The following is a 15,741-nucleotide window of genomic DNA, read 5'->3' on the forward strand; positions in this document are numbered from 1 at the left end:
GCAGCTGGACTTGCATCTAGGTGAGTGAAAGGGGCAGGGAGAGCTCTGATTTTCAATGATAAAAAACTTAAATCAAATGCCAAAATTTATAGGTATTTAGAATTAATTTTATTATAGTGATCGAGGCACTGGTAGGCTTCCACACTGCTTTAAAATTGTAACTATATCAATAAAACATTGTGTTCAACTGGTATCTACACACACACACACACACACACATATATATTATGGGTGTGCAAAACAGGCCATATTTGATTCGGATTTGGATTCATCCCAAATCGGGAACAGTGATTCGATTCGTTCCAAATCGGGAACAGTGATTCGATTCGTTGATTCGGATCACTGTTCCTGGTTCAATTCAGCCAAATCCAAATCTGAAGATTCAATGCTGATTCGGAGAATCAGCAATTTGGCCGTAGACACTGCTTTAAATGTTTTTTCTACCTTGAGGTACCAGGTATGGCTTCTGAACGCTGCGATGCTGGGGCAGATGGAACGTTCCACAGGAGCATGGGCCCCCTCCTGCATGCTCAGCGGTGAACCTGGAAGTGGACCGGAAGTCCTCCCCTCCCCTGCTCCTGGCTCGACAACTGCCCCTGGGGGGGACCTCAGGTGCCCCCCCCGACCCAGGAGGCACCAGTCATCGAGCTGAAGGAGTACGGGGGGCAGACCCAGAAGTAGACCAAAAGTGCTTCTGGTCCACTTCCAGGTCTGCTGCTGAGCGCACTGGGGAGCTCCCCACGCTCCTGTGGGATGCTCCATATGCCCCACCATTGCAGCATATATATATTACACACACATACAAATACTTGTATATACACATACATTATATATATGGGCTAAAACTTACCCCAAACTGACGGCAATTTAAGAGCAACTATGAAAGGGTAAACACTGGACCGTGCCCCTTCCTGCTTCCTGGCAGACAGAGAAGCTGGGAGGTATCTTGGAACACAGTGCCTTCATGAAAAATCAGCACTAAACCATGACTCTTGAAAAATCTTTTTTCTCCTACATTCTGCCTTCCAAAAATAAGGGGAGTATTTCACTTGGTGTTATGTCAAATGTGAGCAAGCACAGTATATTGTCCATATTTAACCTTGTGTTGTGCATGGGTGAAAGACATATCACATTAAAATTCCACATAAAAAGTCTTGGATGATAAAATATTTGTTTTACACACACACACACACACACACGTTTGAGTGTTTTTATATGAAGATCATATTAAAAGACACACTGGAAGCTTTCTCTCTAAATGATGAAGACAAAAATCCTTGAGGCTGTGAAGGGTTTAGTTTTGTTCTACTCAGGCATATTTTTGGTGAATGTGTAAATTGGCTCAACTTTCCTTTAAAATATATAAAACTCTATTAATTTATTCAAATATTTTTACAACTTTGGCCATAATAAACCAAGAGTTTAAATAAGGACTTCCATCTAAATCCATGTGTTCTTTAAACCAAAATCTAACATATACAGACTCTTGGAAAAGGTCATTCCTTGAGGACTGCTGTGTTCCCTTGAACTTTGATATTTGGAAAGATAAATTAATTATGGGTCACAGGCCACATTCAATTGGAACAAAATTCTAAGAAAGACAATTCTGCTAGCATTCAACAGAAAGAAGATTGGCTTTTTAAAAATTACGTAACAGTTAAAGTTCCTTTGACTTTATATGTAGGTGAGACTAAGTAAATAATATTAATATATTCCACAAACTGTTCAAGTTGGATATTAGGTTTGCAATGATGAGGGACAAAGGTTCTCTGTGGTCATCAGTTTTAAAAATCAGATTTTAGTTCTCCATTAATATGCCAAATCCTCAACTAGTATAAACTAGTGTATCCTAGCTCAAATTAACAGAGCTGTTCTCACACAATCATCTTGTATGATGTTTCCAAAACTGCAAAAGTTAGTCTTCAAGAGAGCTAGATCTATTTATTCATGGATAGTTGAATTTTTTCAAATGTGCTGATAATAAAACTGCAATATCAGGAAAGTAATACCATATTACAACTTTTTAATAGGAAGAAGCAATAGATTTTCTTGAGATTGCTATGGGATGTCAAATATTTTTACAGTGCTTTGAAGTCTAGTGAATTTAATTCATTTCACTTTTCCTACGGATCAAAAAAGTGGGGTTACTAGAAGGCTGAAAGTCTCCCATTTAAGAAGAATCACCAAGTAAAATAAAAACATCCCCTTATTGAATACAGGCCACTTTCACAAATGAAAAATACATTAAATAACACTTAAATATTAAAATGTAAAAGCATGAAGAAATGTTGACAGCCACCTGGGTGCAAAGGTTACACTGCTGCTATCAAAGAGTTGTCATCATCTATTAATGGCTTGCACTCAAAATGTGTTAACTGCTTTCCAAATATAGCATTATGCAAGCTCTGCTCCAATGAGCTCAGAATTTTCTTTTTATTTATATACATTCTCTCATTCATCGCACGGTAGAACCATTATGTCTGACTATATTCCTGTGAAAGAGATAATATATATCCCTGGTAGGATGGACAAAAACTGATGAGAAAATACTGATTTCTTCCTATTTTCCATATTGGTAACAAAATGTAACTGTTAACTGAACTTGAGTCATCTTCAGCTACTACTAAAATATTTCCATTACCAAAACTCCTACTGGAGGAAGCTTTGCATAGAGGTAAATATTATCCTACAGATGTCAGGCAAACATTTTCTTTTTCTAAAATACATATATACTATAGGAAACATGCTGTCACAACTCTTATGAAAACAATTAAAAAACACACTATTTTGCTGAAAAGTGAAGCAATTGTAATTAGTCCCCTTGTGAATCCTTTATGTAAATGAGGCAGAGATCCCAAAATCTGGAATTTCCAAATTTTCAAGTGCTTCATTTTACAGTCCTACTTATCAGTTCTGTTAATACTGGGTTTTTATCATATAAGTTCCTAAGTATTTGTGGTTTGGGCAGGGGAAGCTGAAGGGGGAAGGCAGAAAAATGTTGTGATGTACACAACTGTACGCACCTATCCTGTATCATCAACAGGGATCCAGGTTTTACGCTTCCCACATAAAAACAGAAAAAACATGGATTTCCCCTTTTATCCAAGAAAAACGCAGATTTTTTTATTTTAATGGAGAAATGTGTGCATTTTGCACTTTTGCAAAGAGCTGTCTGCAAGCTGGCAGTTCCAGGCTGCAAGGGGCTGGAGGAAGCAAGAGGAGGGTGGTCAAACAGGGGGCACCATGTTCACGTACATACACATGCACATGGATGCAATGCAGCCTGGAAAACAGCTTCCACAGGTAAGTCTGGGAGGGGGACTTGAGGCCCCTATAGGGAGCGAGGGAGAGAGTTGAGCAGGGCTGCTGCCCAGCTGAGCGGAACATGGGGCTTGGGGCCCAAGGCCCCAGTGCACTGCCGTAGAGCCGGGAAAGGGGGAAGGACAGGCCCGCGGGCGGCTTGTCTGGGGGGCAGGAGGTTACAGAGTACACAGAGCTCCCCACCACTGCACACACTCCTGGTGGGGTACGGTGAACACATACCCCCCCAGATCCGTGCATGGGGCAGAAGGTAGGTTTGGGCTCAGGTGGGAGGGGGAGGAGCCAGAACCTGAACCTGCACCAGGCAGCCCACACTCGCCCCCACACAGGCTCTGCACTCCGCTCCCCACTTGAGCCACAGCAGCTGCCCCATCCTGTGGGTGGCAGCTGGGGCTTGGACACTGCTACAGAGGACAGGGGACTGTGGACCTGAGTCCTGGTTCCACAGCCCTGGCAGCTAGGGGCCTTCCGGCAGGTCTGAGGAATGTGGGGCACCAGAAGGGCCAGAGAGCTGTTGGAGGGAGTGAGGGGCACTGGCAGGGCCCATGGGGTTAGGGGTGGGGAGCAAGGGACACGAGAAGGGCCCAGGGAGCTGTGGGTGAGGAGTGAGGGGCATCAGCTGGGCTGGGGGCGGGACTGTAGAGTAAGAGCAGAGCCAGAGGCCTGTGGGGGCAGAGTGAGGGGCACCAGAAGGGCCAGGGGGCTGGGGGGCTGTGGATGGGGAGTGAGGGGCACAAGCAGGCCTGGCAGACTGTGAGTAGGGTCTGAGGGGCCTAGACCTTCATCCTGTTGAGCTAAGGGGACAGGGGGAGCTTTGATTTTCCATGATAAATAACTTAAAATCAAATACCAAAATTTATAGGTATTTAGATCTTATTTCATTATAGTGATTGAGGCACTGATAGGCTTCCAAATTGCTTTAAAATTGTAAATATATCAATAAAACTTTGTGTTCAATTGATATCTATATATACTGTGGTGTTTCATTTTAATCATGACTTTTGGGTTTTTTGTCAGAGAATTTGTGATTTTTTTTTAATCAGGGAAAACCAGGATCCCTGATCATCAAGTAACATTCAGACCTAAAACTTCATCAGTGTAACAGACTTCTGTCATGTGAACTATAGAACTACCTAAGTTGGTGGGCAGCACCTGATGTGGGGGTCTTCTTGGGGGGCCTTGGAGGAAGTTCCTGACCACTGCGATGCCACAAAAGGTGGGCAGGGGTCACTGGCTTCCCAAGCACTCCCAGTACAGCATATCTGTTGCTGCCCCAAAATAAGCCTGGCTTCAAAATGTGTTTTGATTGTGTCAAACAAGCTTCTTTGGCTACGTGTGATACGTTTTATTAGATCAATTAAATAGTTGGAAAAATTGTTCTTTGCAAGCTTTTGGGCATACACACCCTTCTTTGGGCTTTTGATTTTGTCAAGTTACCCAGTTTCTTCAAGGAAAGTTAACATCTATTTTACTGTTTTACATATCAGCAAAAGCTGAAAAGAATTTTATGAGAGAAAGACAAGTCACTTCTACAGGTAAAGGGTGCTCCATATGCCAAACATCCAAGGTTAACTGCAAACAGTGGAGGCAAGAGCTTCATACAGAAAGCTTGCAAGAATCTTCTATAATGGAGTTTGTTAAATAAAAGTGTTATTACCATCTCCCCTTTAAAAATAAGTGAGTATGCACCTACTGTGAGGTTAAGCAAACACATTAAGACACAGGTGTCTTTACCAATTACCAATAAACATTCTCTTCTGAATTTAAAATGGTTACAGTTGCCCTGCCTACAACATCACAGTTGTTCAAGAGGCATTACATGAATATTATGAAACATGCTTTCTTAATGGACTGTAATTGCAATATAGAAATACTTACTGGATATTGTAAACGTGTTAAGTAAATTCACTTCTATTAGACAAGATTATGAAAAACAAGAATAAAATACGCAGTCTGAAAAAATTAAGGCGCATGTGAAAAAAATAGAAAGTAAACTTGATAATGGATAATAGAATATATACTAAAATGTAAGAAACGAGCAACATCTTTATTTTAAAACTAAATTATATAAATAGTTCCATTTATTTTGTAAATAATTTCAATTGCAGTTAATAAAGTAAACTTACTTAAACAAGATCTTTTCCCAGCTGTACTGGCTCCCCCTAAACATAAATTGCCTCCTCGATGTACCAGCTCAAGTTCCAGGTTTGACCTGCATGAAAATATAAAAGCATGAGGATGAAACTTCAGAATTCAAGTTTCTACAGAGATAAAGGAACCACCACATGTTCACATTGTAGATATCATGAAAAAAATGCCACATACTGGTTTATGGTGGGTTAAATACTGGCAAAATCTGCCTTGGAATGAAACAATTACAAATATAATGTTCTTTGCAATTTAAACTGCTTGACTGACAAGTGCTGTACAAAGTACTCAAGACACTATATGGTGACTGCAATGCACGTAACTAAAAATGCAGTATATATAACAAAAAATACTACAGTCTGGAATATAATTTCTTTTTTGTTCATATACAAGCTAGGACTGCTGCCAGGAAACTGTATATAGAGACTTGAAAAGACAACTGACAGCTCAACTTTTAAGTATGCAGTTATATTTACAACATATATCTTCCTTGTAAGTCTCAAGTTTTATTCTATTTTATGAAAACATTTTGATTACAATTCTAGACATCCTAATGATAATGTTGGTAGGTCAATTGATGGAAGCCTTGGAAGTAAATTTTCAGTGAAACATTCTAGAATTTAACCAGGCAGCTCATTAACATGAAATGGCTGATGTTCAACTAAATCCCTGCAAGTCACATTGACATATTCCTTAGTATTATAATTCTCTGCTGGTTCTCCACTAATTATTTAGGCCAAATTCAATAGCTTTCTTTGACTGCAATTGGATGGTTAAGTTCTGCATTACCATTTACACCCCAAATACTTATCACATACTTTACATTTCATCCTTTGAAAGTTTGTTTTAACAAAACAACACACATTCTTACAATTATGTCATTACTATTTAGAAGCATTATGTTATTAATCTAAATTGCAATCTTTTTCCTTACAAAAATGTTTCCATTGATTGAAAATACATCCATGAGTTGTAGTCTGTTTAATTTAACTGAGTATAAATAATTGCAAGAAAACCTAATTTAGAGTTTTAGGCACATTCATATTTGAGCTAAACTACATGAGGAATATACAAATAATTTATTCAAAATAAAATATTTTAGGGAAATTTCAGCTGTATAATTGAAAGAGTACATGGTTTTTGATATACAGCGTTTGCTGAGACACTTTCATATGTTTCTAAAATAATAACATTTCAAAATATTAATATGCCTAACTCTGCAGCTTATGCCACCCATTTCTGAAGGAATGCTTTAATCCTCCCTACTCAGAAAAAAAAAAAGCAATTTAACATTGATAATGTCCCTGCTCAGAGCTCCATCTGGTTGCTGCTGATAAGGGCATCTGTGTGACAGGGGAATTTTCCACTCTTCAGGCGATTTGCAGTGCTCACTGAACTTCTAAAAATCTAACAGCAAAGAAGCAGGGACAGGGATTTCATATTAGTGGACAGAATAGCAAGTATAGATCAGTATGTGCTACTTCATCATGGGAATATAAATGAGACCAACGTGTTTTAGTTCTGTGAATTTTAGGATGACTAATCTACAGAACAAAAATAATGGCAGCCTTCTATTAAAAACAAGAGATTGGCTAGATAGTATAAAAAAACCAGTACCTGAATTTCTTATGAACAAATGTGTCACAGACCTAGAATTTCCAATTTTCCTTTCACATAATACATATAATTTTACAATGCAGAACTCAAGGACAATGCTGACAAAACAAGATACACATGAAGCAGCATGCAGGACTAAACTCGGGAAATATTTAGGGAGAGACCTAATAGCCACATATACTTTCCATATTACAGGGGTATAGGTTGTAGCCGTGTTGGTCTAAGGACAGGCAGACAAGGTTCAGACAAAAAATCTTGTCTGCCTATACTTTCCATATACACACATGTGCTTTTTCTCCCCTTTCCTAAACTTAAGAGTACAGGAACACATCCCTATGCTGTTCATAGAACCACAGGGAAATAGACCTAGAAAGGCACCTCATAAGGTCATCTAATTCAGCCTCCTGCTTAAGATAGGACTGTCTCTTACTAAACCAAGTTCCTTCTCTACAGAGGAAATACCAGCCTTTTCACCCACAAAAATCCTTGTCTCGCATAATTCCTGAACTATCGTGGTAACAAAATCCAACACAGACTTTTCCTGCAAGACATTCCCTCTGGATACGCATATGCCCCTCATTGTGCACAATCTTCTGTGAATATGGAATATTTCTTATTTAAAACAGATACTTTCTACACAGTATTCTCCCATCAGATGCTGCTTCCAAAGCATTTAGAGACAGGCTGGCACCTTGCTTCCTAATCTACTTCATCTTTATTCACATTGTCTTCCATCTTGAAAGATTGGTGAACCCCTATGACACAATCCACTTCTGATGGAAAGAAACAAAATTGAGTTTCTACCATCTAACCTCTCAGTACTCTCATACTCTCTATGTCTCTGATCAGAGAGGAAGTATAGCCTCACTTGGACTGAACCTCCTCCCCTGCAAAACAAACTCTGATAGGGAGGCTGTGTGAGGTCCAGCTTTGTTTTTATTTAGTTTAAGAAAGGGATTTATTTCAACCAATACTTGTCAGCCCTAACTAACCTGAAAAAATTATTTGTTGTATATAAATGTGCCAGTAATAGGAAGGAACATTTTTTAAGTAGACATCCAAACAGATACAGAAGAGACTATGGGAGCCAACAATATGAGCATTGACCCTCTTCCACAACTCTTGACTGGGAAGGGCAAGCAACCAAGTAGAGAGTACATGTGGTGGGAAAAAGGATTGAAGTCAGAAAGGTCATCACCAATTTCCCTCTCACTTCACTTTACAAGGTCAGCACGTGCGTGAGAGAGAGACCTGGGAGAAAGAACATGAAAAGCTTTTTGTCGGTGTGGACATTTCTGACAGCACAAACAACAGCCTTGTCTAAAATGTCCAAGCAGAGATCTATAGATAGCAGTGCAGCAGAGGCGGTTTTACAAGATCCTGCCACAAGTGACAATTATGAATACCATAACACGGAGGTATTACAATCAAACTAACATACACACATGGCAAATGCTACACTGCAACACTGTGTTAAACCTGCAAATGTGGATGAAGATAGGGAAACAGAGAAGTGTAAAGAAATAGATTTAGGCTATAAACAAATGGAACTTTCAGCTATTTGAAAAGGGGAAGGAGTTGCCACTCTGGAGCTTACATCAAATTAGAGCTCCATGCTCCAGTAGCAATACAAGTGACCTAAATCTCTGTAAATGTTAACCCTGAATTAAACAGGCTATTACATCATAACGGCTTATATTTGTATCTTACTGATACCTGTATCTGTTCTCCTAGATCAATCCGGTCAGCATTTTACCAGCAGCACACTGAAACCCTGTTACAGCCTAGCCATGGGATCTGGCTCAGATTCTATATTCCATATTTTACTAATAGCAGGATAATCCCTTGGCTGCTGGATCCTGCGGAAGGCTTTATGCAATTCCAGCTCAAGCTCTGCTCTGCTCTGGCTCCAGGCAGAAGACTGCTCTCTACCCCCACACACTACAGCTTCTCCTCCCTGAATCAGTCACCCTGGAGACATGGCAAGAGAGGCTGCAGGTGGGGAGAGGGGACTCTAGGGATCACCCTGTCTGCACAGAGCAGGAACTGGAGTGTAGCAGGGAATGGGGCAGCCCATGGTGCCTGCCAGGTTGCAAGGAGTGCCCCATGATGAGTAAAAGATTGCCAACTCCCACCTTCACAAAGTAAGAGGTTGGTGGAAAAGGGAGCTGCCTCTCCTGCTGCACACACAGACAGGGAGGCAGGAGCCCATGACTGCCTGGGTACAGGGATGACTGGCAGGTGCCAGCTCTCTCGTCAGTAACTGGAGCATCTTCCCATGAGGGCACTCTTCTACATCCATCTGCATCTGTGTAAGCAACAAAGAAAGTGGTGAGAGGAGCAAGCTGCCTACATGCTGCTGCCAGAAGGAATGGGTTGCTGCCAGTGCCTGCACCATGGTACAACAGTTCAATTAACAGTTATAATAAGCAGAATTAACTAATCATTGTCTGAATGTGCCATTCACCCATCGCCTATTTCACTGAATCCTCAGTTCTGCTTCAAAATTTCCCTTAAGCTGCAAGTTGGCTCTTTGAAGAAAGCAAGTATTTTTGTAGACAGTACCCCAATCTGTCCTCTGAGGGAACATGAAAAAGGGCTGTTCAGTGCAAGAAGATTAAGAGAGTTTAAGATTAATTCACTAGCTAAGAATAGCAAGGTTGAGGTTCAACAAAAGGTAAACTAATAATATTTTTAAGATGCTTTATTAGTTATTTGCCAGTTGTTGTCTTTACCTTTTCCCCCAACTCTTTTTATGTGCTTTAGACTGTAAATTCTTCTGCATTTGCATAGTGCCAGGTGCATTTTGTATCATCAGAAACAAATTAGGAAGAATTAATTATACCTAGTTTGAGTAAGAAAGACTATAAGAGAATAAGTGCGAAAGCAAGAATCTACTAATATCTGAAAGGTGCAGAGTAATTTTTTGTGTGGTAGAAGGAAATGCAACTTCCACAGAAATAATTACAGAATGGAATTAGAGAGAAAACATTATGCTGAATACCAGGAAAAGCTTCTTCAGAGTGAGGTGTTTTGGTTTGTATTTCATGGTGAAGTGGCAGATGCCCCATTTCTTGGGCATTTAAAAATCAAACAAAACAAAGAACAATCCTACTGCAGGCAAGAAGGTGAACTGTTGTCCTACACAGGACAAAAACATCTCTTATATCTTGTGTACAGGTGCCCCAAATGTGATAAAAAAGGGTCCTGGGCCACTGGAAAAAGGTCAATATGGTGCCCATCTTCAACAACAGTAAGACAGAATGATGCAGAAACTGCAGACCAGTCAATCTAACTTTGATGCCCAGAAAACTAATGGTGCATGTAATCAAGACATCTATTTCTGAGCATCTAAAGGATAACATGATGATCAGGAATAATCAACATGGATTCAGCAATCAGATTTCAGATTCTACAAGGTGATAAACTTTGTGGATGGAGGAATTGCAATGGATGTGATTTACCTCAACTTCAGCAAAGCTATTGACTATAATATTCTCATTAGTAAGCTACAAAATAAAGTATAGATTAAAATGCACAAAATCATGCATTTAGATCAGAAAACTGCATGCACAAATACAAACTGGAGAATAACAAACAAGGCTACGGTAACAAAGAAAAAATGGTTGGCTATTATAGAGGACCACCAATACAATATGATCCAAAAGTTTGCTGCTCTCGCAAAAAGAAAAGAAAAAGAGCTAGTAGCACACTGAGTTGCATTAAAAGAAATATTGCTTGGACATCAAGGGAAGTGGTTCTTCCATTCTGTTAGCAATTGCCCCACCTGGCATACTATGTCCAGTTTGGGGAACCATACTTCAAGAAAGTTGTGGACAAAAGTGGGAAAAGTCCAGTGGAGAAAAATAAAAATGACTATAGGTCTAAAAAACATGACTTTGGAGAAAAGGTTGAAAGAATTATAATTATGTAGTCTGGAGAAGAATTATGTAAGCAGGGGGGAGGTACAGGTAACTATCTACAAATACATGAAGGGTAGTATGAAGAGAATAGCAATGATACTACTTTCCCTGGTTGCAGGACAGGACAAGTAATCAAGTAGTCACAGCTATAAACTGCAACAAAGGAAATTTACGTTCGATAACTTTCTAACTATGAAGGGTTAAGCACCAGAACAGTTTACCTGAGGAGGTTACAGAATCTCCATTTTTTTAATGTTGTTAAGAGCAGATTAGGGAAACACTTGAAAGAAATGGTTTAGACAGGGATGATCCTGCCTTGAGTAAGAGAATGGACTGGGCTGACTTCCTGGGTCTCTTCCAGGCCTCTTTTTCTATGATTTTCTAATATAAATTCTAATCTTATAGTCCTTATATGGATAAAATTCTTGTACATGTCTAGATTACTGAATTAAGCCCTAAATCACTGAATAGCATTGATACTATTTGCAGAAGAACTTCCAGGTCATCTTACACAAAGTTTATGGGTGGATGGATTCAACATTCTAAAATACTCACGCAGCGAAAACACTGGATCCACTGATCAAGTCCAATGAACGAAAGAGCACTCATGGATGGAGCTGTAATACATCTCCACAGCATTTATGGATGTGTATGTCATTTGCCTCTAAAAGCAATGTGTGGAAGAATGTAACACTGTTCTGGTTTAGGATGTATTTAACTTAGATGAGAAACACTGGACCCTGAACGTAGATTTGATCATGAAAATACAAAATGTCCAATTCCCTTCTAAATTTTTTTATCTGATAGTCTTAAAGTTGTGAGATTTTTATACAAAGGAGTTAAAATTATAAACAAGCCAGTTAAAATTATAAACAAGGAGTTAAACTTATAAATATCAATTTAGTGATAGCTTTTGACTGCTACCACTCATAATCTATGACAGACTGCCTGTTAGGGAGTCTTCCAGGTTGCTGCTGACACCTGAGAAGTGCAAATCTGTTAGGATTATGCCAAGAAAGGAACTTCATTTCCATAGCTAGACTGTCTCTGTGCAGGTGTTGGGGCAAGGACCTTTTGATCGTTTGTGTAAAGCCAACATAGAGTTTGTTAATATCTGCACTACTGAGACTGAACATCACAGGATAGGGAGGATCACCAGTCTAATAGCTCTGAGTTCCAAGATGTGTATTTGTAGTTGTCTTGTATGATGAAGTCATGAGTGTTAATCCTTTTCCAAATGCTGACAAGTCAAATCTACAAATTTAGTGTTATTAGGTCCTGTGGTGCAGCAAGACTTTCAAACTTGCTGGTGTTTTGACCCAAAGTGCAAAGGAGGCAAAGTTTAACAAGGAGTGCCACATATATGCAAATACACCAATGCCCTTATAATGTAAGGCAAGTGTGAACAGTCATAGCTGAACGCAATTTTGTTATATTCAGGACCTCATGAGGTGAACAGAACCCCTTCTCTGGAATGAAGTCCCTGCTGAAATGGAATCTAACCCAGCTCTTATCTTCTGTGATGGAATAAGTGACAACTTTGCTTAGTTCACACTTCCACTGTGCTCCTGAAAGCACTGTGGAACAGTACACGCAGTCCAGTTATTTCTATTACATGTGCACCAAACCTGGGTATGGGACAATGAAGCCACTCTGAGGGTATCCTTCTCACTGCCACTCTTGAGATCTCTGAGGCTTTTGAGTATGCCAGAGACAACAGGAAGAAGCGGGGAAGAGTGTATGTGTGTGTAGGGGGGGGGGGGGGCACTGTCATGCCAGCTTGAAGCCTATGTGTGGGTTTGGCAGAGTAGAAGTAGGCAGTTGGGGCTTCTTTCTTTGTAGAGCTCTGAGGAGTGCCATGGAAACATTATATAACATCCTAGGAGGCTCAGCTATGCAAGAGGAATACAGGCAACCCCCGCTTAACCTGTTTTGCTTAGCACTATTTCGCTGTAATGCTCATTTTAAATTGACCCCTGATTTCACTTAGCGCTCAGTGTTTCGTTATAACACTCACAGTCGTCATCTTGGGTCATTAAAAACAAATGCGTTCGCTATCTTGGATTGGCCAATACTTTTGGTTTCGCTTAACGCTGGTTTTTTCAGGAACCAATTAAGAGAGCTAAGCTGGGGATGCCTGTACTGGCATACTCCTGTAGTCCCACACAGCAATTTAGGAGATGAGGGATTTAACAAGTCAATTCAAACTTAAACAGTTTGCTTCACTCAACCAAGACTAGAAGGCTTATGAACTGTTGCCAACTCCTGAAATGTTACTACAAAGATCTTGATAACTGGCATTTTTCCTATAGCCTCAGTTACTTGAATACTGTGAGTACATGAGAATACTAGCTTTCTAAAGCTCCGGTGTGCCCATAACGCTTAAAAAACCTGAAGTTAAATAAAAAGAAACCTATATGGAACCTGCTTAGTTCACAATGGGTTAAATTAATAACAAGTCACTCAGCTGTTTGCTGCAACTCCTACTCCAAAAGGTCACTGCCTCTTATCACTTGAAACTCATACGTGGTACCACAAAACTGACCAGAGGGGAAGCCTTTAAAACATCAGTGGGCACAATAAGGCCTGCGGGCCACATCTGGCCTGCCAGGCATTTTGATCCAGGCCACAGCACCCACCAGGTAATTGTAATTTGCTCAGCCCTTCCAAACACAAGGGTAGGAGTGAGGCACTCATGTATAAATGCCCCCCTCTCCACCACCCCCCGCAACATACCCTACTGTGCCTCACTCCCATGCACGTAGGCGGAAGGGCCCAGCCCAGCCAGCAGCAGCAGCAGCTTCTGGGTGGGGCTGCTACCGCCTCTGCTACAGCTGCTAGGGGACCTGCTCAGATTCCCCAGTGTCCAGCTCTGGGCAGCAGGTAGGGAAGTGGTGGGGGTGGGGACAGGAGCAGGGGCAGAGCTGCAGGTGGGTGGGAGTGTGGAGCCTGCACCCAAGGGGGACAGCGGCAGCGCGGAGCTCAGGTGGGCGAAGTGTGGGTGTGAGGGAGGGTGGAAGGGTGTGGAAACCTCTGCCACTCTCCCCATGTCACGCAGCTCTGCAGGTGGCAGCAGCGGCAGCAGCAGCACTTGTGCCCAGTGGCACGTGGCTCCAGCTAGTGCTGCACATTGTGGCTAGGAGCACAACCCAGCTGGGCTGCCTCTATTGCATGCATGTGTGCAGCCCCGCACTTGCATACCACAGGAGAAAGCAGAGAAGGCAGCTGGCTCCAGTGAGCAGGGCTTCCCTCGGTGGCATGCAAGTGCAGGGGCTGCACATACACAGTGGGGAGCACCAGCAAAAGTCAGCCTGCTTGGGCTACACCCCTCACTGTGATGTGCAGCGTTAGCTGGAGCCACGCACTGTTGGGCATCAGCATCTGCACCGGGCATGAGCACCCCAAGTGCCACATGCTGCTGCTGTGCCATGAGGGGAGTGTGGTGGGGGTCCCCATAGCCACTCCACCCTCTCTCACACCCCACAAATGCCACACACCCATGCCCTGCCCACACAACCCCCCCACATACCCTATGTTTCCTCACACAGTTACACCCCCACACACACACGATGCATACACCCTCCACATCCCACTGTACATTACACATCCCCCCAGCCCCACCATATATACACACACACCCATACCCCACCACATACACACAAACCCAATCACACCCCCCACACACAATATGTAAGACTAAGAATTTATTTTGAGTTATTATACAATCATTTTTATATATAGCAGACAAACTCAACTTATGACAAAAACATATTTTGTAATAAAATTAAAATATGTTATAGTAGGTGTTCGACTTCTACTGTATGATTTGGGGTTTTTTGGTTCCACAACAGCAATCACCCCTCCCAAAAGGAGTATTTCTGGGGAGCAAGGTATTTCTAGGTGTGATTTCTGGTAGCAAAGGTCAGGGGTTAGGGGCGAGACTTCATCCCAAGATGGCAACCAGGGACTGGGGCTACCCACGCGACCCTTAAAAGCTTACCAAACCTCGTTAAGCAGACCTCCAGCCAAAACTATTGCCTGCCCCTGCTTTAAAATAAAAGCCACAGCAAACAGCTGGAGCAGTTGTATGCAGCTGCCACCTGCAGCTATATATAGCCTTAGCTAGTTAACTCTGTGCACGTGTGTGTACATGTATGCGCGTATTTCACGATTGGAGGAAATCTGATTCACAACTTTAAGCATCCAGGGTTAGTAATGTTGTTTAGGAGAAATGCAAAGAAACTGTGTCAGAAAAGCTTAATACACCTACCTAGCTACAGAATACATAAAAAGAAAATCATTGTCTGGTGATCCAGGAGTCTTGCTGTAGTCTGTATATTTCTTCTGAGTAGTGTTTTTTATATCTTTCATCACAGATTCCATTTCCTTGCTTAGATTGGTTTCAGACTATGGGGGAAAAAGGCACAGAAAAGTCCATTTGTTATACAGAGAAATGCAATATTTGGTCACAAAGCTTATCACTGTCATTTTATCAAGCTATATATGCAAAAGCAGGTGAAAAAAAGCTTATTAAAAGTTGATAAAGGTAATATTCTGAATAGGAAGGGAGATGGACAAATCAATTATGAGTTTTGTACATCTCTAACTTCTAGATATTTCAGTTTGTGCAAAATGTATTTGCAATATATAAAATAAACTCATCAAATAGCTTTGGCTATTTGGGGCTGGTCCTGCTTTGAGCAGGGGGCTAGACTAGATGACCTCCTGAGGT

At 41.3% G+C, this 15,741-nt stretch overlaps 1 protein-coding gene across 1 annotated transcript in view; it reads right to left on the reverse strand.

Annotated features, from left to right (window-relative positions):
• The window catches only part of UBR3 (ubiquitin protein ligase E3 component n-recognin 3 (putative)), a 239,638-nt gene that overhangs the window by 59,847 nt on the left and 164,050 nt on the right, over positions 1-15,741 (reverse strand). The window contains exons 27-28 of the mRNA XM_019553730.1: positions 15,280-15,416; positions 5,448-5,533 (exon numbers count right to left, since the gene is read on the reverse strand). Coding sequence (XP_019409275.1) covers positions 5,448-5,533; positions 15,280-15,416 — 223 coding nt within the window. The remainder of the gene's footprint in view (positions 1-5,447; positions 5,534-15,279; positions 15,417-15,741) is intronic.

Source organism: Crocodylus porosus, unplaced genomic scaffold, assembly GCF_001723895.1.
Source record: "Crocodylus porosus isolate Cpor-Errol unplaced genomic scaffold, CroPor_comp1, whole genome shotgun sequence".
NCBI classification, from domain to species: Eukaryota; Metazoa; Chordata; order Crocodylia; family Crocodylidae; genus Crocodylus; species Crocodylus porosus.